General features: G+C 44.0%; 1 protein-coding gene across 3 annotated transcripts; it reads left to right on the plus strand.

The window, feature by feature from the left end:
- Nucleotides 1-15,722: 15,722 nt before the first annotated feature.
- LOC111532747 (golgin subfamily A member 8C-like) lies at nucleotides 15,723-24,001 on the plus strand. 3 transcript variants are annotated; one of them, XM_026451598.1, is made up of 17 exons: nucleotides 15,723-15,801; nucleotides 17,503-17,616; nucleotides 18,512-18,571; nucleotides 18,754-18,834; nucleotides 19,689-19,727; nucleotides 19,985-20,032; nucleotides 20,121-20,205; nucleotides 20,301-20,410; nucleotides 21,449-21,535; nucleotides 21,643-21,750; nucleotides 21,935-22,022; nucleotides 22,417-22,652; nucleotides 22,920-23,111; nucleotides 23,194-23,294; nucleotides 23,377-23,474; nucleotides 23,576-23,731; nucleotides 23,817-24,001. In XM_026451598.1, the coding sequence occupies exons 1-17, from the start codon at nucleotides 15,754-15,756 to the stop codon at nucleotides 23,999-24,001; spliced, it is 1,836 nt and encodes a 611-aa protein (XP_026307383.1). In that variant the 5' UTR covers nucleotides 15,723-15,753. The 3 variants fall into 3 exon arrangements, with proteins under 3 accessions (XP_026307383.1, XP_026307381.1, XP_026307382.1); XM_026451596.1 differs by having other exon boundaries at nucleotides 15,754-15,801; nucleotides 22,920-23,130; nucleotides 23,198-23,294; XM_026451597.1 differs by lacking the exon at nucleotides 18,512-18,571 and having other exon boundaries at nucleotides 15,754-15,801; nucleotides 17,503-17,614; nucleotides 18,707-18,834; nucleotides 22,920-23,060.
- The last annotated feature ends 938 nt before the right edge of the window (nucleotides 24,002-24,939 follow it).

Genomic DNA, 24,939 nt, shown 5'->3' on the forward strand with positions numbered 1-24,939 from the left:
TACCATTATGTTATAAAATACTAATGTGGCTCAAAAATCTCTCAGAAACCTGTAGACTAGAAATGTGAAGAATGCTTAGATTCACATGTTGATTGCTTTGTAGAAAGAAAAAAGTTTGTATCTCACTGCTTATTTACAAGTTTGTAATTATTGCTAGAAAACAATAAAAGTCAAGTGTATGCATGCTATTTAGTGATTTTGTTTGCCCAAACTGGCTGCTATTAATAAGTGATGGTTGATTTCAGTATTAAGGAGGTAGAATACAAATAAAATAATATTACCTGATACTGGCTAATTTAAATTCTGGCTACAGTCATATCTAGTCAAATAATTATGCTCACCAACTTCACTCCTACGCAACAAAGTAGAAGGGGGGTGTTATTCCCAGAAAAAGGAATTAACTAGTTCAACTGCTTTCAATAGGGGCCTTCTGATGGCTTAGCAAAAGCGGTTAGATATTATTAAGAACTCTTTTTCTTTTAGCAATCAGAGTGTTCAAATTATTCTTCCTACAAACCTAGGGAGCCTGCCATTGTAAACTAAGCAAGATATCATTTTAAACCATTTACCTCTTGACAAAGGAGGAGAGTATGCAACCAGAGCATTGGAGCAAAGACCCTGTGTTCTTTTATACATAACAACGTAATGTCTTTTTAAGCGTATAGATTCTCTTTCTCAATTTATACTTAGGTAATTAAAGGCAAAATGTTGGTATCTCCAGTAAAATTCACCGTAATTACATCAACTTTTAATTCTTTTGAATTTCTGTAAGAATTTCATAATGAAATAACTTCCAGAAAGCTTGCTGTGTATTTCTAGTGTTTTAGACTTTCTCTTTTGAATTAATTCTACTGTTCAAAAGTACAATTTTTGCAGGACACCAAAATAACCTCTGTGAAATAAATACATTGCTTCAAATTTTTCTATTTTTATGAAATGTATACAAATTTTTGTTATCCATGAAATAATTAAATATTGAAATTTGATGTGAGTTATTATATTGCTGGGTAGTAATCCATGGTGGTATTATTGAATTGAAGCAAATAAATTAGGAAAGGAAGTACAAGTACAATATGGTACTTTGATTTCTAATATAGTATGTAGTCATTTTTATTAACTCTTCATTACTTATTTAATATACACCTACACAGGAAAGGTCATAGAACTATGCACCTAGAAGATACAAAGACTTCTATCATTTCCATAAAGAGCTTAAGTATTATGGAGAAGACCAAGATATGTTATTTATTTTTCATAAATTTCCTCAAAAAAAAATAACTCTTAGAAGGCTAGGCAAAGAAGAATTAGAAAACAAAAAAAATGGTAGCAAGTGTATATTATTGGCCAATTCAACAGTCTACTCTACAAGTCTGTCACTGGAAGCTCCATTTTGGGAACAGAAAGGGTCGTGGAGTACCTGGCTCCCAGCCAGGGTGCGTGTCTGTCCCCCTGAGAACACCCCAAAGCTGCAAGAAGCCCCCCTTGAAACGTGGACAGGCGGCCAGACTTTCAGGGGGAGGATGAGGCAGGCCTGAGAAAAAAGCGCCAGGGTGCCCTGCCTGAGGTCAAGGCCTTTCTGGCAGCACCCGCGCCCAACCCGGGGGAGTCATGGAGTCCCTGGCTCCCACCTGGGGTGCGTGTCTCTCCCCACAGGGGCGTCCCAAAGCGGCAAGAAGCCCCCGGGTGATGAGGACATGTGGCCAGGCTTTCAGCCGGAGGTTGAGCCAGGCCTGGGAAAAAAGCCGCGAGGCCAAAGAGGAGGCCGGGACGTCCCGCCAGAGGTCAGGGCTTTCCCGGCAGCCCCTGCGCCCAACCCGGGGATCATGGAGTCCCTGGCCCCCACCTGGGGTGCGTGTCTCTCCCCACAGGGGCATCCCAAAGCGGCAAGAAGCCCCCGGGTGATGAGGACATGCGGCCAGGCTTTCAGCCGGAGGTTGAGGCAGGCCTGGGAAAAAAGCCGCGAGGCCAAAGAGGAGGCCGGGATACCCCGCCAGAGGTCAGGGCCTTCCCGGCAGCCCCCGTGCCCACCCTGAGGGTCATGGAGTCCCTGGCTCCCACCTGGGGTGCGGGTCTCTTCACCCAGGGGCACCCCAGAGCAGCAAGAAGCGCCCCCGCCGGATAGGGACAGGCGGACAGGCTTTCAGGGGGAGGTTGAGACAGGCCTGGGAAAAAAGCCCAATAAGTTAATAACTTGTAAGCTGTCACTTCTGTCCTTACAAGAAGAAAAAAAAATGAACAAGCAGAAAATCACTGACTTTTTTTGATTTCATCACAGAACTGAGGTTGCGGAGGAAACCACCACCATGAAATTTAGAGAGAGGGTCCAATTCATGGAGTTACAGCAGAGATTTTGCTTACCTGGAGCAGAAGCTGCTGAAATAATAACAAAGGTAGAAACATATTGTATTAGTCCATTTTCATGCGGCTCATAAAGACATACCTGAGACTGGGTAATTTATAAAGAAAAAGAAGTTTAATAGACTCATAGTTCGACATGGCTGGGGAGGCCTCAGAATCATGGTAGAATATGAAAGGTATGTCTTTCATGGTGGCGGGCAAGAGTGAATTAGAGAGCCAAGTGAAAGGTGTTTCCCATTATAAAACCATCAGATCTCATGATCTGATTCACTGTATTCACTCCCACAAGAACAGTATGGTGGAACCCCTCCCCCCACCATCATTCAATTATCTCCCACAGGGCCCCTCCCACAACACATGGGAACTACAATTCAAGATGAGATCTGGGTGGGGACTCAGCCAAACCATATCACTTGTATAAGGTAACTTTGACAAATTGCTAGAGGTTCAGTGGGACAAGTGTAACAGTGAAAAACTCCTGTGAGAAGTCCACATTTTTGTGGTTTTAACTCCAGGTACACCACCAGGTGCTAACATTGAAGACCCAAGAAATATCCCCTCTTGGCATTAGCACATGGAGGGAAACCAACAAAATTCATCTGAATTAAAGACTGTAACAAGATAAAAAATCTCAAGGAAAATAAGTAAATCGATTTTAATTGAAATTTTAAAACACAGCTTTTTAAAATTTTTATTTTAGGTTTAGGAGTACATGTGAAAATGTGTTACACAGGTAAACACATGTCATGGGGGTTTGTTGTACATATTATTTCATCACTTAGGTATTAAGTCCAGTACCCAATAGTTACCTTTTCTGCTCCTCTCTCCCTCATCTCTTCTGACTCTCCCTCATCAAGTAGACCCCAGTGTCTGTTGTTTCCTTATTTGTGTTCATAAGTTTGTTTTTTTGCTTTTAGACAGAGTCTCCCTCTTGTCACCAGGCTGGAGTGCAATGGTGCAATCTCAGCTCACTGCAACCTCTGCCTTGCAGGTTCAAGTGATTCTCCTGCTTCAGCCTCCCGAGTAGCTGGGATTACAGGAGTGAGCCATCATGCGCAGCTAATTTTGAATTTTTAGTAGAGACAGGATTTCACCACGTTGGCCAGGCTGGTCTCTGCCCACCTTGGCCTCCCAAAGTACTGGGATTACAGGTTTCAGCAACCACACCCAGCCTGTGTTCATAAGTTATTATTATTTAGCTCTCATTTATAAGTGAGAACATGAGGTATTTGGTTTTCCGTTCCTGCATTAGTTTTTTTTTTTAAAGAATGATGGTCTCCAGCTCCAACTGTATTTCTATAAGACATGATCTCATTCTTTTTTATGGCTGCATAGTATTCCATGGTGTGTATGTACCACATCTTCTATATCCAATCTGTCATTGATGGGCTTTTAGATTGATTCCATATCTTTGCAATTGTGAATGGTGCTGCAGTGGACATTCACATGCATGTGTCTTTATGGTAGAATGATTTATATTCCTCTGGGAATCTATCCAGTAACAGGATTGCTGGGTTAAATGATAGTTATGCTTTTAGCTCTTTGAAGAATCGCCAACCTACTTTCCACAATGGTTGAACTAATTTACACTCCCATCAACAGTGTATAAGTGTTCCCTTTTCTCTGCAATCTCACAGTAATCTGTTATTTTTTTGATTTTTTAACAATAGCCATTCTGACTGGTGTGAGATGGCATCTCATTTTGGTTTTGATTTGCACTTCTCTGATAATCAGTGATACTGAGCACTTTGGGAGGCCAAAGCGGGCGGATCACGAGATTAGGAGGTCGAGACCTTCCTGGCTAACAAGGTGAAACCCCGTCTCTACTAAAAATAAAAAAAAAAAACAAAATTAGCCAGGCATGGTGGCAGGCTCCTGTAGTCCCAGCTACTCGGGAGGCTGAGGTGGGAGAATGGCATGAACCTGGGAGGCAGAGGCTGTGGTAAGCCAAGATTGTGCCACTGCACCTGGGTGACAGAGCAAGACTCTGTCTCAAAAAGGAAAAAAAAAAAAAAAAAAAAAAAAAACCTCAATGAGCTTGTTAAGCAATGGAAAGTGGAACTTACCTGTAATTAGAAGTTAACCAGAAGCTTTCAAAAATGTAATAGTTGACAAGGAAGTCAAGAAAAAGAGAAAAATCATTTATATGATTCCTAATAATAAAATATATCAAAATCAATGTAGAATTAGAAATAGAGGCATTTTCTAAATGAAATTCAAGGCTGCCAGATTAGAAGGACAGTATCAATATAATACAATGTCTTTTCCATTAATTTTTAAAACTTGTCCTATAATGACCTATAAATTTGCCCCACTGATAAAATGGAATCTGAAAATCGGGATACAGATACTGTGGGAAGAATGATAAATTGAACTTAATTACAGCAACAGTCTAGTCCCTGGACCAGGCCCAAGAAAACAAAATGGAACCATACTCAACTAGGATTAACAATTCAGTTAGCAAGGGGCGAGAAGGCCTGTTGTAATTGAGTGGTTTTCAGTCTCTGGAGTACATGGAATCACCTGGAAGCTTTTCCACACCCATACTTTTCAGATGTTCTGATTTGTTAGCCCTGAGCCAAGGAGCAATTCTTATATTTCTGCCTGTTAAATTGCTATAGGTAATTCTGATATATACAAAGACTAAAGACTAAGAACAATTCCTTGAGTATAGTGACAACCTCTACCTGGAATAGTCCAAATCCTAATTACCCTGATTCCTCCACCAACAGCACCAACAGTTCCCAAACTGTTGTACTAGAAAGTCTTACAAATGCTCTTTGAAAAAAAATAAAATAAAACCATGGCCATGTAAATTCATTGTTCTGAGAAATCCTGTTGAATTTACCAAGCATTTCCAAAATTGATTTATTAATTGATAATCCCAAAGTGCTGGGATTACAGGCATGAGCCACCATGCCCGGTCTTCCATAAGGCATTTAAAGGCACTTCCAAAGGTAGAATCAACAAACTTGCCAAAAGTCAGTGGCAAGATCTCTAGACTCAGACCCACCTTCAAGTTCCAACTCCTGCAACTTAAAGCCAATCAACTGTCCTCCCAGAATAATATCAGATAGCAATTAACACATGGTCCTCAACTTCTCCAGATTAGCTCCAAAAAGATATATACTGTTAACAGGGGAAATAGTGTGAACTGAAGTCTTTAACAGATAACATTAATCAAAAACATTCCTATGGATAAATGATTATATATAAAGAAAGTTTCTCACCAACAAAAGCCTCTATAAATTTCAGATTGATCTGATGACAATTTAACTTATTTTTTAAATGCATAATTATGTCAAATAAATTTCACTACAAAGGCCTGAATACAGTCTCTGAGTCTAAGGTCCTCCCCATCTTCTCCTCAATTTCACATTTGATTATACATATATTTGAGAGAACATCACTCATTATTTATTTTGGGAGTATCATTGGACATTATCCTATATTTTGAAGATTATTGAAACTAACTGATTGGAAGTCAATGGTACTGTTTGTACTAAAAGAGTAGGACCCTCATCAGTAGACAGAGACGTATAAGAATAGTCATACTACATCTCCGAAGTGTCAGTATCAGGTGGTGGCTTCAAAGCCAAAGTGGTGGTTGGATATAAAGTGGAATTTTAATAGGTGAAAGAGGCAGATAGTGAGAAATATTGATTCAATAATAACGTGAAGTCCATGAAAGCCTGTGGTTGTGAAGAATGTTGAGCCATAGAGCCCATCAGAGATAAGAAAGGGGGCCTTGAAATATTCAGAGGCTTGTAAAAGGGTAAATACCTACGGTAATTGTAATGAACAGTGCTTGAAGTATTTGCTTTCGACTACCTTCTACCAGGCTGTCTACAACCTTGGAAGTTTCTTGAGAGCAAGAGTCAAGTCTTTTACAGCTTCTAGCATGCCTCTGTGTACCCAACAGGTCCTCAATAAATAATTTGTTACCCTGCTTTGTCATAAAATATAGGACATACTTAGCCATACAGCACAATGTGATTTGATCACACCCAACCTATGAGTAGAGAATAACAGTGTTGAATCTGTTTAAAAACAACACTCCCTATTCCCTTTTCACCTTCATAGTATATTTGTTTGGTTTCTAGTAATGTTGGTTCTATCCATATGTTTTTAGGTAACAGTACGATCTGTGTTGTACCTAAGTAAAATTATATCAAGAATTTTATGGGAGAAAATCTAACGTGCTGCTCTTAATTTTGATTAAGATTTTAGATGTTTGAAAATATAAATTCAGATATTGGAGAGTGAGGGTTTTATTTTGGAGGTTGGAATAGATTGAGTAGTAGTTGGAATAGTAGTTTTGGGGTAAGACTGCTGGGCTCCTTTGGCTACTTGTGAGTGGGGGTGGGGAGAATATACAAGTTTACCAAATCTTTTAAATTCTCACAGTGCTTAGTTTTGTGACTGTACAGAAACTGGCATTGTTTTTCCTAGGTCTCAGTGGAGAAATGTAAGCTGTGAGTTTAACATCCTGTTTACTGTGTTTTGGCCAGGATTTTGCAAGCTTTTGTGGAGAAAATTATATTTTTTTATCCTGTTTGTAACATATATGTATATCAATATGCTTTCTTGTGTTTTACTCTGGTAAAATTGTATCTTGCATATAGATAAATACGTCTATTAGAGTGAATTTTTTAAAAATCTTTACTCTCACGTGGCAGCCTTGTCTAATGGACCATATGTTTAACTCTTGTTCATACATCACACTAGAGCCCAGCTTGGTGGCATGCTCTCAGCCACTTGGGAGGCTGAGGCAGGAGGATTGCTTGAACCTAAGAGTTTCAGACCAGCCTGGGCTACATAATGAGATCCCATCTCAGTCAATCAACTAATAAATGAGTTACAAAAAAAAGATGAAGATCTTTCTTGCTCTTTTAGAATGTCTTTACCAGACATTCTAACAAATGTCTGGGTGTCTAAAACAATGAAAAGGATTTATGACAGAGTTACAGCAGTCATCAGAGAAAAATCCTGGACAAATTGCAAATGTATACCAGTTGTGAATTCCTATGACTGCAGGTGAAATCCAACGTTATTTTTGTACAGTCTTTTTGGGTGTACCCATATTTAGTAACTTGTTTTCAAATTTAGAGGACTGTAGTTATGACTTCTTAGAGACCTTGACCTTGAATGGCTCATAGTTTAATGGAAGAGAGAACTAAAAACCAATAATTTAATGCAGAGAGTGAGGTTCTGCGGTACAGGGTGTATACAGGGTACAGAGAAGCGCTGTGGCACCATGTTCTGGCCTCATCTTCTACTGCTCTAGACTTCCTGAAGTGACATTTTCTGACCCTACCTGTTTTTATCCACCATCTGGATCTCTCTCTGTAGACACCATTCTCTCTCCTTGCAAGTCTTTTACACACCTTCAATGCCTGGCAAAGTTCTCTTTCTTCTGAAGCTTCTTGAAGCCTGCCTCTAGCTCATCCAAATAATTGTTTTGTCAACATCTCTTTTATTTATTTACAAATAATTACAGTCAATTCTTATTAGTTGCAGTAGTAATATTCTATAAAGTTGCCTGGAACACTGAATTAATCAAACACTAAACCCTTGTTTCCAGGGTAAATATGTGCATGCATACATATCTCACGTAGGTTATAATCTTAATTCCTAAAAACAACTCATCCTGGTAGATTGCATTTTCTTTATTTCCAAAAGAATAAAGGAAGTACAGAAGTGTTAAGTTATTTGCCTGAGGCCACTCCACTAACAGGTGCCAGAGTTATGATTCAGACCCTGCCCAATTGGCCCCAAAGCCACAGCTTCTTCCACTACCCTGCACTGTCCTCTACTGTCTCTGTCTTCAGGTCATGTTTGCATGAGAGCTGAAACAAGAAGACCAAGGGTTACCTTATTTGACCTTAGCTTGGGACGTGTGCAAGGAGTGACAGAGTTTTCACTACTGTGTGTCTATCCAGGAACCACCTTGAAAGCTCCACAAGTATTAATTTGGAGATTACAAAGACATTTTAGCAAGTAAGCAAATTTTCAAATATGGGATTCACAAATAATGAGGGTCAACTGTATTTGTAAGTGGCTGCTAGGCTCTGTTTTCATGGTAATCCCTTCCCCCAAGAGTGTGGAATGTATCTTTAGCTTCTTTGATAGTTTATTTATTCATTCATGTATTTATTAAGTACTTACTATAAACCAGGCTCTGCTTTAATCTGTGATGAACAAGCTAGAGATCAAGGTCCTGCCCTGTGAATTTTATATTAGAGTAAGAAAGACAGTTAAGTCTGGAGCTTGGCGGGTGAGGCCCAGGTTGGAATTACAGATTAACTTCACCAAGGTGAAACCTGGTGTGCCCTCTCCTACTTCACATCACCAGACATCTCTCCAGAACATTTCTGTTCTATTCTTGTGTATAAACTCTTCCTTTTGAGCCTCTCTCCATTGATGTATGTCAACCTCTACTTGTCTTTTGTTGATTTTGAGGCCACTTGCCCATGTTACTGGCAGGATATTGAAGAAGAATCATACTGACCTGGTTCTGCTACCTACCAGCTGAGTTACTTTGGTCAAGCTCTTGGACTTCTGAGCCTGTTTCCTGATTTCCGAAGTGGTGATATGATGTGTTAGGCCCTGGTGGATTGCAAGGAAGAGGCACACACATATCACCTTTGATGATGAGGGCTGAATGTTAACTTGGATGGAAAGTCATCCAAGCAGCCATGTTGTCTCTGGCCCTGTACTTTCAAAACCTCACAGAACATTAGTTTAGCAGTATTTAGGATAGGATTTGAGCTCTGAAGACCTATAGTGTGGTTATTTGTTCATATGTCTGTTTTCCATACTAGACCATGAGCTCCATGAGGGCAGGGTCTACAGTTTCATCTTTCTATCCTAGGCATTCAGTTCAGTGCCTGATACATAGTAATAGAGGCACAAATGTTTCAAAAGTTGAGGAATTTTCAACTCTTCCTGAAAGAATAGGAAGATACAAAGTCTTCTCAGAGAAGGTATTATTTAAGATTTTTTGTTGTTGTTTGTTTGTTTGTTTTTTGAGATGAAGTCTCATTCTGTCACCCAAGATGGAGTGCAATGGCACGATCTCAGCTCACTGCAACCTTTGCCTCCCAGGTTCAACCACTTCTCCTGCCTCAGCCTCCTGAGTAGCTGAGATTACAGGCATCTGCCACCACACCTATCTATTTTTTGAATTTTTAGTAGAGATGGAGTTTCACCATATCGGGCAGGCTAGTCTTGAATTACTGACCTCAGATGATCTGCCCACCTTGGCCTCCCAAAGTGCTGGGATTACAGGCATGAGCCACCATGCCCGGCCTATTTAAGCTGATTCTTTAAGGGTGAGTACAAGTTTTTTCCAGGTGAATAAAACCTTGAGACATTACTCCAAGCAGAGGCCAGCAGGTGCAAAGACGCAGGGATATAGAGATGTTGAAGTTTACTAAACACTACTAGATTAAAAAAACAAAAAGGAAACAATCAAAATCAAAAATTGAAAATAAAAATCACTGAAATCATTGAAAATAAAAATTGAAAAAAAAAAAAACAACTATGAATGGGCTTAGCGAGAGGTCATGTTGCAATTAACTATGACCACAGACTCTCAGTAATGGATGGAAGTTTTAGGGAAAAAACATAACATTCTCAGGTTGTTGGCAGAGTATCTAAAACAATTTAGAAATACAGGTATCAAATTCTGGGAATAATTACACTGTAGTGAAATCATTTCCCTCTCTGTGTATGAAGCATGTAGGAAGTATGAACAGCACACTGTTCAAGGTGCTGAAAATCAGACTCTTCTCAAGGAGCTCATGAGCAATCAAGGGAGATGGATGGGTGAGCAACTGATTATCATGTGACAATTGAGGTAATAGAGATATGACTAAAATGATATCTAACAAAGAGGAAAGAAATTATTCATAATACAAGGAGTGCTGGGGAAAGATTTCTGAAATGAAGCCGGCAGGGCATGATGGCTCACACTTGTAATACCAGCACTTGGGGAGGTGGAAATGGGAGAATCCAGGAGGATCTAGGAGTTCAAGACCAGGCTGGTCAACAGAGCAAGATCCTGCCACCTCTATATTTGAAAAATAAATAATTTTTTTTAAATGAAGTGATATTTGAGCACTCTGGAGCACCATGCACATATGGGACAGACGAAAGGAATTTATGCAGCTTAATTTAACATTTTTTGAAAATTTATATTGCAGAAGTAGTAAATATTTATTGTTGTGAAATTAGAAAGAATTGATAGGCAAGGAGCGCGGTCTACAAAGCACTCCATAGATCCACCATACTGAGACAATGCTTAATGCTTTGATAGATTTATTTATTTTATACTTTCTATACATATGCATGTATTGTATACATACATGCACATGGTTAAATAGAAATGGTTCTCCTTGGTATTCTGTTTATTCATTTATTGTTATGAAGTAAATCCCCAAAGAGTACATTTGCTTTGCCCGAGGGAGTCTTTTGCTACATGCTGCTGTACATAATGAAAACTTAAAAAGGGGCTCACTTTTCAGCCCTTTGACCTTGTGGTGATTCAAACAGAGGCTTCATGAAAGGCAGATTCAGAAATGAACTTGGTGTGCGTGGGTGGTTATGCTTGCCATTATTGTTTGTAATAGTATGATAGGGATGATTTCAGAGTCCGCCAACTGGGAACTGGTTAAGTAAACTGTGGTACATCCAAACGATGCATACTGTGCAGCTGAAAAGAAGAATGAGAAAGACCTCTGTAGTCATGTAGAAGAACTTGAACCTATAGTGTGTGTTTTTTAAAAGGAAGAAGGAATGGTATCGTATGTATGGTATGCTACTTTTTGTGTTGAGAGAGAAGAGTAGAATAAGAATATACATGTGTATTTACAAAGATAAATTCTGAAAAGATGTATAAGAAACCAATTAAAAGTGTTTGGCTGTGGAAGGAGAATAAGACTGTGAATGGAATTTTTCTGCGTACTTTTATAGTTAGATTTACAAATTTTCTGAACTTTGTATTTGTACACATGACCCATTTAAAAATAAGTGAATGAAGGAATGAAGTAGGATTATGAGAAAGAGATAAGAAAAAAGGATCTAAGGGGCTGCCCATCTTTTTAGTACCCAGTGAATACTAATATGTAACAATAGCAGCAAAAATTGGAAGAGTAACCCCAGGAGGGTAGGGAGTCAGCCTTTCCTTTGTCTTTTCCTCAATTTCATATATTAACATATATTCTGAGAACAATAAAACAATTTTAAATAAAAATGTCTCCAGATCTCTTAAAATAAAAGGAAGATGGGCAGCTTTATGCAGTGCACTTCCCACAAATGGGCTGGTTTCCCTCAAGAGGCAGGAGTTCTAGCCTACTTGGGATACATACAGGAGGAAAAATAAGAAAAAGAAAAGAGATTTAAATATCAATAAATGAAAGTAACACTTCTCCCTGATTATAAAGGAAATCACATTCTTTTTGTAATAATTTGGATGATAAATATTAAGAAAAATCTTTAATTTGCCACTCAAAACATTCTGTTTGTTGTTTTTTATACTTTTTATACATATAAATATTTTCTAAAGTAGAATCATATTAGATAGTCTTTTGCCACTTACTGTATTTTGGGCATACTTCTGTGACAGGAAATATATCCTAGCATCATCATTTTTAATAGCTGGATGTATATTAAGTTTATCATTGCCGCCACAGAGGTGAATTTTCTTATATATACATTTTAATGGAGTCGAGCAAGCATTTTTGGACTGAATTCATAGAAGTAGAATTTCTGGAGGGTAATAATTTTGAGGGTCTTTAATAGAAATTTTCAAATTGTCCTCCAGGAAAAGTGTCTCAGTTTATACTCCCACCAACAGGAGCAGAGGTCCAGGTTCCCCCTTCCATTTGTCATCTTTGGGCCTTTATACAGAAAATGTCATTGTTTTCATGACATTTCCCTGATTTCTAGTGCTTTTGAATCTTTGTTGTATACCTATTGGCCATTTTTATTTCTGTGAGAAGTGACTGTTTCTCCATTGCCCATTTTCTGTTGAAAATCATTTGTTTTTGTTTTTGTTTTTCCGAGTAATTTAAAATATTTCTGTAAAGCCTGTAAAGCCTGTAATAGCCTGTAAAGGCTAAAGATACAATCCTTTTATTTGTCATTGAGGTTACTGAAACTTTCTCCCAGTAAGTAATTTGTTATTTCTTTCTATTTTTCTTTTCCTTCTTCCTTCCCTTCCTTTTCCTTTCCTTTCCTTCTTTTCTCTTATCTTTCGTTTCCTTCTTTCCTTCCTTTTTTTCTTCCTTTCTTTCCTTTTCCTTCCTTCCTTCTTCCTTTCCTTTCCTTTCTTTTCCTTTTCTGTTTCCCCTTCTTCCTTCCTTCCTCCTTCCCTCCCTCCCTTCCTCCCTCCCTTCCTTCTTTCTTTCTTCCTCAAAACTCCAAAGTCACATTTCACTTAATTTTTATCCTGCCAAATTTGAAAGCATTTTAACTTAGTGATTTTAGTGTAAACAGGAGCTGGAGAGAATGTAATTATCTAGGTCTCGCTCTGTCACCCAGGTTGGAGTGCAGTGCCATAATCATAGCTACTAGAGCCTCGAACTCCTGGGAAGAAGCAATTTTCCCACCTCAGCCTGCCAAGTAGCTAGCATGACAGGTCTGTGCCGCAATGCCCAGCTGTTTTTAAAAATTTTTTTGTAGAGATGAGGATTCCCTATGCTTCCCGGGCTTGTCTTGAACTCTTGACTTCGAGTAATCCTCCCACCTTGGCTTGTCAGAGTGCTGGGATTGCAGGTGTGAACTACTGCTCCTGGCCAAGAGTTTAGTTTTGTTTGTTACTGGTGTTCTTGGTATCTTCTCATATTTGAGGTTTTGGTGCTAGTGCTGAAGTATTACACTCACCATCTAAGGTTTACAGGACTTTTGTTTTAATATGGAACAGGTGGAACTGTTCTGCATCTTTTTAGTTCTGCATCTTTGCAGGTATACATAATGTGCCTACCAGGACTCTGCTTTATATCCATTGAAAGCCAGAAGTAATACAGGAAAACTTGGCCTGGCTAGAGGCTTTGAAGGAATGGAGTGTTCTGGTTGAATTCTATTAACTTGGAAGTATGAAGGTGAAAAAACTTCAGAACTTAAATTTCCTTTGAATGCAATTTGGAAATACAGCCAATGATTCCACTTTTCTTCTCTAGTAAGTTTGGACATTCTGATCTACTTAGTGTTTTATTATAGAACTCCTAGTGTGCCTGAAACTTAGATTGTGAAGATACTTTTTTAAAACTTTAGCTGTGAGAGGATGTAAATGGTTTTCTATGAGGCTGGATGAGAACTAATACTTGTACATATACTTTTTAGACTGAACTTCTGATTGCCACTTGTTTTCTTTTGGAACTCATGAAAATAAAACACATTGGATGGAGGGTGGGAGTAGGAAGGAGAGTTATGTGTTTTAATTGCATGCCATTGTTTCATATCGAGACACAACATAGAGTATCCCTGGCTTTTGACGTACAGAAGGAAACACATTTTTCTACCTGCTGTATGGCAGAGGTCCCTGAACACCTGGAGGGATGACTGCAGCACAGATTGCTGAGCCCTATTCCAGAGTTTCTGATTCACTAGGTCCAGGGTAGGGCCTGAGAATTTGCACTTATGGAAAGTTCTCAGGTGCTGCTGGTGCTGCTAATCCAGAGACTACATTACTGAGAACCACTCTTGTCTACTAACTGTAAATTGTAGAACTCTAGACAAAAGCTTAGTTTGGTCTGGGATAAGAAGCACACAGGTTATGGAGCAAATCATGAAAGATTCAACCCTTCATCCCTGCCTTGTGTGAACTCCAGGTACCAATTAATATACAGTGACCTAACACAGTTCTTGGTTTTTGTGATTGCAAGTCATAGCCAAGTATCACGTGAGAAATTCAGTTTTCTTTGCAAGGCTTAGAGAGGCCAGGTGATTCTAGAAAAATGGGCCTTGTATTTGTTTTAAACCGGTAAAGAGCTTTGAGTGCTTATTAAATTGAAAGCTTTTAAAATTTATATCATATTGTATTGTATTTCTTTTGAGATGGAGTCTTGCTCTGTCGCCCTGGCTGGAGTGCAGTGGTGTGAGCTTGGCACACTGCAACCTCCGTCTCCTGGGTCCAAGTAATTCTCCTGCCTCAGCCTCCCAAATAGTGGGAATTACCGGCACCCACCACCACACCTGGCTAGTTATTGTATTTTTAGTAAAGATGGGGTTTCACCATGTTGGCCAGGCTGGTCTCGCACTCCTGACCTCAGATGATCCACCCGTCTCAGGTTCCCAAGGTGCTGGGATTACAGGCTTGAGCCTCTACACCTGGCCCAAAACCTTTGTATTTTTCCAGATATTAAACATGCTTCTTGTCTGAGAAAAAAAAAAAAATCTTAACAATAACATAGGAGAATAAGAGAAACGTTTTTCCAAAAAAGAGAAATCATTGTGATTGTTTTATCTTATTGGAATGTTGAATAATATAGTCTCCTTCATTAATCATCAAACATGCTATGGATTTTCCATTTTTGTAAGATCTGTATCTCAGTTCAGGTAATACTGGTAATTTTTGTACTGTATTTGAAGATAAAAACATAGGCCAAAATCATAGACCTAGCATAAAAACTAGGTAATGAAGACAGCTCTAGAGGAACACATAGATACATACATACAGCCACACATCTATATATAAAGTATGCACACATATATTTTTTAAATTTTTAAAGCTTTTATTTATTTATTTATTTATTTGAAATGGAGTCTCGCTCTGTCGCCCAGGCTGGAGTGCAGTGGCCGCATCTCAGCTCACGGCAAGCTCTGCCTCCCGGGTTTACGCCATTCTCCTGCCTCAGCCTCCCGAGTAGCTGAGACTACAGGCGCCCGCCACCTCGCCCAGCTAGTTTTTTGTATTTTTTAGTAGAGACGGGGTTTCACCGTATTAGCCAGGATGGTCTCGATCTCCTGACCTCGTGATCCGCCCGTCTCGGCCTCCCAAAGTGCTGAGATTACAGGCTTGAGCCACCGCGCCCGGCCTAGTTTTAAAGCTTTAAAAGCAAAAGCTGCCCCTTCCCTCTCCCAGAGTGGGCGCCCCTCCCCTCTTTCAGAGTGGGTGGGAACAGCAGTTGCATGAGTAGCTTTCCTTATGAGCCAGGGGTCCCTCTGGACAGGCTGGTGCCTGGCCACGCCCCTTTCCCTTTCATCTTTCTCCTTGACCAATAGGCTTGGAGCATTAAGTCCACGCCCCTATTCTACATTCTATTGGTGCCCTGGTTACCACCCCTGTGGCTCAGTCATACAGCTGCCTGGTAGGTGACTGGAGGTCTTGATCAGTGCTCGCTGGGATTTCGCTGTTGTGGCCCCAACCCCACCTCCCTTTCCCACCCCGCGATGGCGGAAGAAACTCCGCAGAACAGATTGGCCGCAGCCAAGAAAAAGGTAAAAACGCACCAGGCCATGGCCCCCAACCCAGCTACAGATAACCCTCCAACGACAAGACTGCAGCCAGAGCCCATATCACTGCTGAGGCACACTGGACAGGGCCCTCCAATGCAGGTGTCTCCGGGCTCCCCACGCAAAAGTCTTGTCAGTCAGCCCTGCCCCTTCAGCATCAGCCCAGTCCCTGCCCTCACCAATCACTCCAGGGTGACTCTGGGCGGGTGACTCCTGGGGTTCCCGTCTCCATTACTAGGCCCTCACCTCCTGCCGACCCAAGCTCGACCTCCCTGGGCTCTTTGGGCTCGTGTGTCCAAGGACCTGGGTCCCCCAGCCCCAGGCCCCTTCCTCGCCAGTCATCCCTGGGTGACTTTGGGCTGGTGACTCCTGGGGTTCCCTGCTGCAGACTCTGCCCTCCCCTCCTGCTGCCTCAAGGTCAACCTCCCTGGGCTCTTCCCACTGGCGTCTTCAAGGACCTGGTTCCCAACCCTGTGTCTCCCTCCTCCATCATGGACTGGTAACTCGGACGTTGCACTGATGTGGTCCCTCCCCCCAATCAGGAGGAGTGGAATGTAGTGATGTCACAGTCTGCCTAGGAACTGTCATTACTGGAAGACCGGCCTTTGATCTTATGACCCAGTCCCCTAAGTGTTCTCACCCCGTTTCTGGTTCCTCTGGTCACAACGCAGATTTCCAGCAGGAAGAGGAATGGAGACTGTGGGACCTAGGAGCAAGAGGTTCCAGGCTGCCTCACTCCCTTAACATCGACATTGACAGGGGGAAAAGCCTCCACTTCCCCCGTGAGCGCAAAACGTTGACTGTATCTCCATGTGGCAATGGGAGAGTGGGTTTGGTTTGGTTTTCTCCCAGGCTTCTACTTTCCAGAGAGATTTTAACATTTTTTTCTGAGTTCTCCACCTCGTATTCTAATTCTCCATGGTTCTGGGACCAGACTGCCCTTCAGTCAGTCGTCTCTGAAGTGAGATTTGCTCATCTTCTGTGGAATAGATCTTGGGAAACTGAACTTGACAGCTTGAATCTTCCTCATATTATCTCAACCTGGGGTACTTTTGAGTGGCACAGGATAAATGTGAGACATCTTTCTGAAGCATCAGTTTCCCTTGATTCTCTTGAGATCAAGAGAAAAAACATGAATATACTTAGGGATGACAGTCACATAGGTTTCTAAGAGTATACCGGACTTCTCTCTGAAATGAGGCTTGGGTAGTCCTCTTTCTGATAAATTCCTGGATTTAACAGAAAGGCTGCCTTCTGCCATGAGAACACATTGATATAGAAGTTTGAGAGGTACTGGTGTACTTCTTCACACAAACAGATGTGTGAGGATGTATGACTCTAAACCACAGGGCATACAGTTCCTGCCTACTTAATGTTTACTTTTCTACCTCTGCCTCTGGTTTTGGTCCCTGGCAGCTGCTGATTCTTGGCAAAACCCCAGAGCTTGGAGTCAGAAGACTGAATTTCAAAGTTCCAGTATCACCTTTTTCTTTTTCTTTTTTCTTTTTTTCTAGCTATGATATCAATCCCTCTCAGTCCCTAAAAGATCGTGACAACACTTACTATACAGCGGTTGGTGTCATTAAATCAGATGGTGTATAAGAGTATTTTGTAAAAACTGTAAGGGAGGATGTGGCTCTAGGGGCCAATAGTTCTCATGACGATTACTGCTCTTCTTTCCTACAGTTAAAAGAATATTGGCAGAGAAATTCTGTTCCAGCAGAAGCAAAGAGGAACAGGAAAACAAATGGCAGTAGCCCTGAGACATCCACTTCTGCTGGTTGCCACTCACCTCGGGATGTGAGTCTTGGTGGCCAGGCTCCTGGGGACAGGGGACGAAAGGGGCAGTAGAGGGTAATTGTTAAGATTATGGATGGACCATTGGGTACTGGTTAAGAATTCTGGGTTTAGCGGAGCACAGTGGCTCACGTTTGTAATCCCAGCACTTTGGGAGACCAACCGGGGCAGATCACAAGGTCAGGAAATTGAGACCATCCTACCTAACATGGTGAAACCCCGTCTTCACTGAAAAATATAAAAAAAATTACCCGGCATGGTGGTGGGTGCCTGTATTCCCAGCTGCTTGGGAGGCTGAGGCAGGAGAATGGCATGAACCTAGGAGGCGGAGCTTGCAGTGAGCCAAGATCTCGCCACTGCACTCCAGCCTGGGAGATAGAGCAAGACTCCGTCTCACAAAAAGAAAACAAAAAGAAGTCTGGGTTTGAATCCTGCCTCTCCGCCTGCTAGGGATATGATTCAGGGCAAGTTGCTTGAGCTCTTCGGGCCTCTTTTTTCACATCTGTACAATAGAGGTTCTATTGTTTGACTTCCATTTGTGAGGTTTAAATGAGATTTCTTATTGTTGTTTTTATGTTAATCCCTAGTACACGGCCTGCTGTAAACACCCAGGACACCAGGATGTGGTCATTGCTCTTTGATTTTCCTCATCCCCAGTCTCAAGGGGAAGCCAGGACAATGAGAACAGCCACTTGCCATCAGGAGTCACTGATTTCAGGCCCCAGGGTGGGATGGTGGGGAAATAAGAACCATGAGAGAAGCTGGCACAAAGGAGTTATGGGACAAAGGGTCCAAGAGAGGCAGAAAAGAAAATGTTGCCAGTTGACGTGAATGAAAGGAAGTCAGAGGGCTTAGACACTGAGGGGAACAGAATATCTCCATGTGTACTCTCTTGTAGCCGGCAACAGGTATCTACGGGGTGGGCCCTACATCATGTGCTACCCTGAAGGATCTGGAGGTAGGAGGCTCTGGGTGGATGTGCAGTGACCACGCAGGCCAGCCCTCCAACCTCCTCCCAGAGCAGGGACTCGGTGCCCCTCTGCCAGCTGAGACAGACCACACACACCCCAGCCCTAATGATTGTTCTCTCTACCTCTCCCCCACTCCTCCTCCACCTCCCCCTCTCTGCATGCGCCTCAGAGTCCGTGCCAAGAACAAGCAGTAGTCCTTGACTCGAGGGCCATCAAAATCAGTCGACTGAATAACACCATCAAATCTTTGGTAAGAGTCCAGTGGGGTCCCCTGATTCCAGGCTGCCAATCCGGGGCTCCAGTTTCCTCTTGGGGCTCTGAAGAAAGGGGCTGGGCGCCCTGGTGTGAAGGGCAAATAGGGAGCTGGGATGCCCAGGTCTCACCTGGAGGGACCCCAGAGCATGCAGCATGGCTGTTCTTTTGCTTCCCTCTTTGCCAACTCTCTCCTCTCCAGACACCCCTGCTCTAGTCCTTGCTATACACGCCCTGGGGTTGTGGCCTCTCGGGGGAGTGCGAGCCTGACTGGTTGTCAGGGGGCCCATATTTCTGCTGTGACTCAGTCCCTAATTTGCTCTTTGATTCTGGGCAAGCTGCCTCTCCTTTTGGGGCTCGTGTTTCCAGAGGAGGTAGTGAGTATCAAAGGTGTCTGCTAGCTCTGAGAGTCCGAGATTTAAAGGCCCCTTAGAATGGAAACCTCAGGGCCAAGGGCTCCTGTCTGTCCTTTTCCGTCCTATATATACTGTGAAGAACCGTACCTGGCTGGTTCGTGCTCAGTAAATGTTTATTGAATGAACGCACTTTTCTAAATCACAAGCGGGCAGAAGGGGGGGCCTTTCTCAAACTCCATCTCTAGAGGTTTATGTTACTGTCCTCTCAAGAGCTTCCAGATTCAGACTTTGAGTTCTGTGGCTGTGAGTGAAAACCAAGAAAGACCCAAATCCTCTGTCCTTGGGAGCTTTAGGAGAGTTGACCAGTTCGTGTTCCCACTGGGTCTGAGAACTTTGCCTTTAAAATCCATTCCTGGCCCCTGCCTACCGCTTCCTGGCCTGGGGAATAGAGTTGATGGGGCCACCCTCCATCACCTTAATTTGACTCTCCCCACAGGAACAACAGAAGAAACAAGTGGAACATCAGCTGGAAGAAGTAATGCGATTTCTTTGCCCACATGACGGCTGGGTTTGGGGGGCACTCAGATGTAGAGGCCCCAGTCTTGTCTCGCCCACTCCCAGCCTGGGGAAGAAGGCTCACCCTTCAGATTCCACCCCATCCCCACAGGGTCCCTGATAACCTGGTCTCATGGGTGGGCCTGTCCTGGGACATTGATGGCATTCTGGGGGCATGTCTCTAGCTGTGCCATCTCTGCCTCCCCCTGTAAGAGTTCTGTCTTCCTCTTCCTATAGGAAAAGAAGGCAAACAACAAGAAACAGAAAGCTGAAAGGGAGCTAGAGGTGAGTGGAGGGTGTGAAGTTTTCTCCTGTCCTCCGGGGAATATGTCTTTCCTTCTCTTTCAGCACTTGCTTGGCTTTTCTCCGAAAGGTTCAAATCCAGAGATTGAACATACAGAAAAAGAAACTAACTATAGACCTGTATCACACGAAATGCTCTCTCAGATACTTTGAAGGTGGGAATCTGGGCACCCTGTCATCCTTCAACCTGGCACTTCGATAGGTGTTTAGGGAGAGTCCTTTGGGCCCCATCTCAACTCTCTCGTTACAGAAGAGTCGAAGGATCTGGCCGGCTGCCTGCAACATTCATCGCAGCGTACGGAAGAGTTAGAGCGGGCTCTATCTGCTGTCACCGCCACACAGAAGAACAAGGTGGACAGGGTGAGTCCGACCACCAGCCCTGTGCCCTGGGAGCCTGGCTTCGCAGATGGAGGAGTGAGCCTAAAGGTCCCTTCTGCAGAATGGAGTGTCCTGCCCAGGAGGCGTCATGGCCATTTCTCGCTGCTTTTGTGTCTGGTTGTTAGAGGCAGCCTGGGGCTGAGTCAGCTGCTGTGGGTGAGTTGGGGGAGTGCGGTGGGGAGCGAGCACTGGACACAGAGTTTGGAGGCCAAGTGCCTCCCCTGCCCTTACCTGGCTGGGGTCTTGGCCAAGTCCTAGGTGGGGTATTGGGTACTTGTACTGTGAAGGTACAGAAGAGGACCTTTAGTATGTTACCATTTCTGTAGAGAGGAAACTGTGTGTGTGTGTGTGTGTGTGTGTGTGTACATACTATGAAAATATACATAAAATAAGTCTGTAAGGTTCATAAAAAACTCAGGAGAGAGCAACAGGGTGGCTGGGAGATACTTCCCTTCTGTACCTTCTCAGTTTTGGACTATGCGAATGTATCATCCTTTCAAACAGTGAACAAAAGATTCATTGTCCCCTTCCTATCTGTGACCCCCAGCAAGAAAAATGGGCTTTAGAGAATCGGATAGATCTGGCTGTTCAAATGCCAGCTCTGCCTATGTGATCTTAGGAAAGCACTTAACATCAAATACTCCATGTGTTTTCATCTACACAACAGAGGGAATCATAGTAACTGTCTCCTGTGGTGGTTGCGAGGATTAAATGGGATTGCTAGCATGGTACCTGGTGAAGGACTCCATAAAGGTTCAAACAGTGCTAGTAATAACAGTAATAACAAGAGCAATATTAACTGATCTCTCCGGGCCTCTGTTAGCCACCTGTAAATTCGATCTCTTTCCCTGTCCCTTCCAACTTTACTGAGTTCTTTTAAAAACCAGACCATAGGCTTGGAAATGCCTTGATCCGTACTGACCAAGTTGTATATTGAGCCTAGCCCTAGCCTATTTAAGGGGCACTGTATGGGATGGCCCAGGTTCCCTAGATAGAAACTTCTCACTCTTCACCATCCAGTCCTCGAAGCGCAGTAAAACACTTCTCAAGACACAGTTAAAGCAGTCCTTACAGGAGCGGGCACTGCTGAAAGCGCACGTGACACAGGTGAGGTTTTGCAGAGGGAGGGATGTGGAAGGAAGGTGACCCCAGGTGGCCAGGAGCAGGCGAGGACCAGTGACAGCCCTGCGTAACTTCTGTTCCCACTCTTGCAGATGAAGGAGTCGCTGCAACAAGTCCAGCTAGAGAGAGATGAGTATGCTGAACATATAAAAGGAGAGAGGGCCCGGTGGCAGGAGAGGATGAGGCAAATGTCACAGGAGGTGAGATCTGACCCTTCAGCGCCCCCCACCTTAGATCAGTCACTGGATCTTTCTGGGCATCTGTAACATGGGAATAGTACAGCCAGAGGTGGTCATGGGTCTGGGCTTTGTGGAGGTGGGGGTAGAGAGGGAGATGGTGGCCAGCCCCTCTCTCCAGGGCCCTTTTCCCCTGTGCTTTGGGCAGCTTTGGACCTTGAAGAAGGAGAACCAGCATAATATGCATCGGGTGGAGGAGCTGGAGAGGAGCTTGTCCCAATTCAACAACCAGATGGGTAAGATGGGGCTGGCGTGACCTGGGAGCAGGCCTGGCATCAGAGGGCTATGGGGGGGGCTTAGAATGCCCCAGGGAGGGGGGTGGATGGAAGGGCTTTGAGGCAGAGGGAAAGAGGTCTGTGTAAGGAGACAGCAAGTCTTGTCATCTCCGTGAGCCTCAGTGTCCCCATCAGCAAATGGGGCCCATTGTCAGTCACCCACAGTGCTCTCCATCTGAAAGTGGTTTGGAAGATTGGCTACCATCTGGGTGCGAGGAATCATTAGCAGTGAGGCCAACTGTGGGGAGCCTGAGAGGAGCTGTGCACCAAGAGGAGGGTGTCTTTTGGTGGTGGTGGTGGGTTTTTTTTTTTTTTTGAGAATCCAGAGGCCCTTATTGTCTGCTTCCTTTCTCAGCCGAACCCCTGTCCCCGGAGCCCCCAGCAGTGGCCCCTGAGGAGGAGCTGCAGCACCTGAGGAAGGAATTAGAGCGAGTGTCAGCAGAGCTCCAGGCCCAGGTGGAAAACCATCAGCACGTCAGTCTCCTGAACCAGGCACAAAAGGAGAGGCTTCGGGAGCAGGAGGAGAGGCTTCGGAGGCAGGAGGAGAGACTTCAGCAGCTGGCCGAGCCACAGAGTGGCTTCGAGGAGCTGGTGCGTTGCCCCACCTAGGGAGCCTGCCCTCCTCCCTAGCCCTCCAGGCCTTTGTTTCCCCTCCTGTATAATGGGGCAGTGTAGCCCTCACGTGAAATGTTACTTCTAAAGGGACCTGTGAGCCAGAGCCCTGCTCTGGTGGCTGTGGGAGAGAGGAGGTGATTTTTCTAACCTGCCTCCACCCTTCCCGGTGCCACGGGAGGCAGACACCAAGTTCTAGGGTCTCCAGCTGCAGTGGGTGCCTGCTGATTGCTTCTCTCTGTCCAGAACAACGAGAACAAGAGCGCACTGCACTTGGAGCAGCAAGTCGAAGGGCTGCAGGAGAAGCTGCGTGAGGTGGAGACAGTAACCTCGACCCACAAGGAGCCAGAGGCAGCGGTCTCAGCCCCAGGGACTGGGGGCGAGTCTGTGAGTGGGGAGACCCCCCGGGCCCTGCAGGAAGTCATGGAAAAGCTGGAGGTGAGTGAGTCCTGGAATAGGCCAAGAAGGGCAGGGGTAGGCAGGTCGCTGCTGAGAGGTGACCCCATTATTTTGGCTCCAGCGTGGCCTTATGGATCTCCTGGAGGAGAAGGCGGACCTGAGGGAGCGTGTGGAGAAACTAGAACATCAGTTCATCCAGTACTGGAGGGAGAGATGCCATCAGTGAGTGGGAGACCAGGGCAAGGCAGGGGGAGCTGCAGGGCCGTCGGAGGGGCCCCAGCATCTGAGCCCTGTCCTCCCGCAGGAAAATTAAGCACCTTATAACGGAGCCAGAGGGCAGTGCCAAAGAGGCGACGCCAGGAGGAGGTCATCATCAGGCTGGCCCAGGACGACGAGATGAAGGTAGGGTGTGCAACATGCCTGCGGGGGTACGGGTTGGGGGTGGGGGTGGCGTGAAGGTGGGCGCTGGCAGCGGCGTGACACCTGAGCACCCCTCCCTCCAGGTGGAGCTCCTGGAGCTGCAGGAGATGCTGTTGCGGCTTGGGTTGACGGCAACAAAGGGCACAGCAAATTCCTGGCCGCTGCCCAGAACCCAGCTGATGAGCCCAGTCCAGGAGCCCCACCCCCCCAGGAGCTTGGGGCTGCCGACCAGCATGGTGGTGAGTAGAGCCCTCATGCAGGGCGGGCAGGCAGGAGCAGGGGGTTTTGCACTGTGCTCAGATCCCCGCCTGCCTCTCTTCAAAGATCTTTGTGAGGTGAACCTCACCGACAGCTCCGGGCCTGCGCAAGGAGAGGCCAGGAAGGGGTCTCCCCATGACAACCCTACTGCACAGCCCATCATGCAGGACCACCAGGAGCACCCAGGCTTGGGCAGCAACCGCTCTGGGCCATTCTTTTGCTGGGCTTGGCTGCAGAGAAGAAGGAGATAAACATCACAATCATCAAAGAGCTGGTCAACAAACTTTTTAAAAAGAAACAAAGTTATAGGGTTAATCTCCTACACAATCCATTTACTTCGTTGGAATGTTAGAGCTGTTCATGTTTATTTGTGTTTCTAATTTATACTTTAAGTTTATTTGTAAAAAGTTAAAAGAGAGTGGGTCTCTGTGGCCTTCACTGAGGTTCACTCTGGCATCCTTTAGCATTTTTCATTTTTAATTTCATAATTGTAGGTCATTAGCATGCATATGGAGTTTGCCCTTACGTGGTGGGAGTTCAAACACCCAAAGACCCACTGTTTGCACAAAACTGTTCTCGCTGGTTTGGAATAGGCTGCCATGCTTTTTTAATGTTATTGCAGCATGTATGTTCATTATAGAATTCAGATAAAATTTGCTTATATTCTGCTATTATGTTTGATCCAATCTTAATCACAGTGAGCTCTTCATTAGCTCAATATGCAGTTTGCCCTCAAGTGTGCACTGTTGATTACTTTGTAATTTATGCCACCATGAGTACTGATATTTAGAGTTGTTTAAAGGCTGAGAACTGGAAACAGCCTTTCCCCCATTTTCTGTGTACTGGTGATGGCAGTAATAACGTTTTGGGGGAGCTTTTAAAATCTCACAGAAGAGGATAGTGGTCTGCTCCGGCAGGTATGTGCGGGACAGAGTGTGTTTCATTGGTTCCGGTGCCAAGAATGAGTGCTGTGCTATGGTAGTTCCCTTAGGATTTGTGTGTGCTCTGGGCTCATGCAGATATTGCATCACGAGCTGCAGCAGTTGTACTCTTTTTCCATGACCTAAAAAGGGATTATTTCTGAGGAATGAAAGGCTCCCATCATTGACTGTGGATGTGGAAAACCTTTCCTAGCTTAGAGCATTTGTATTTATAATACATTTTAAAGTCAGAGTTCATGTTACCTGTT

The sequence above is a fragment of the Piliocolobus tephrosceles genome, chromosome 6 (assembly GCF_002776525.5).
Source record: "Piliocolobus tephrosceles isolate RC106 chromosome 6, ASM277652v3, whole genome shotgun sequence".
Classification (NCBI taxonomy): domain Eukaryota; kingdom Metazoa; phylum Chordata; class Mammalia; order Primates; family Cercopithecidae; genus Piliocolobus; species Piliocolobus tephrosceles.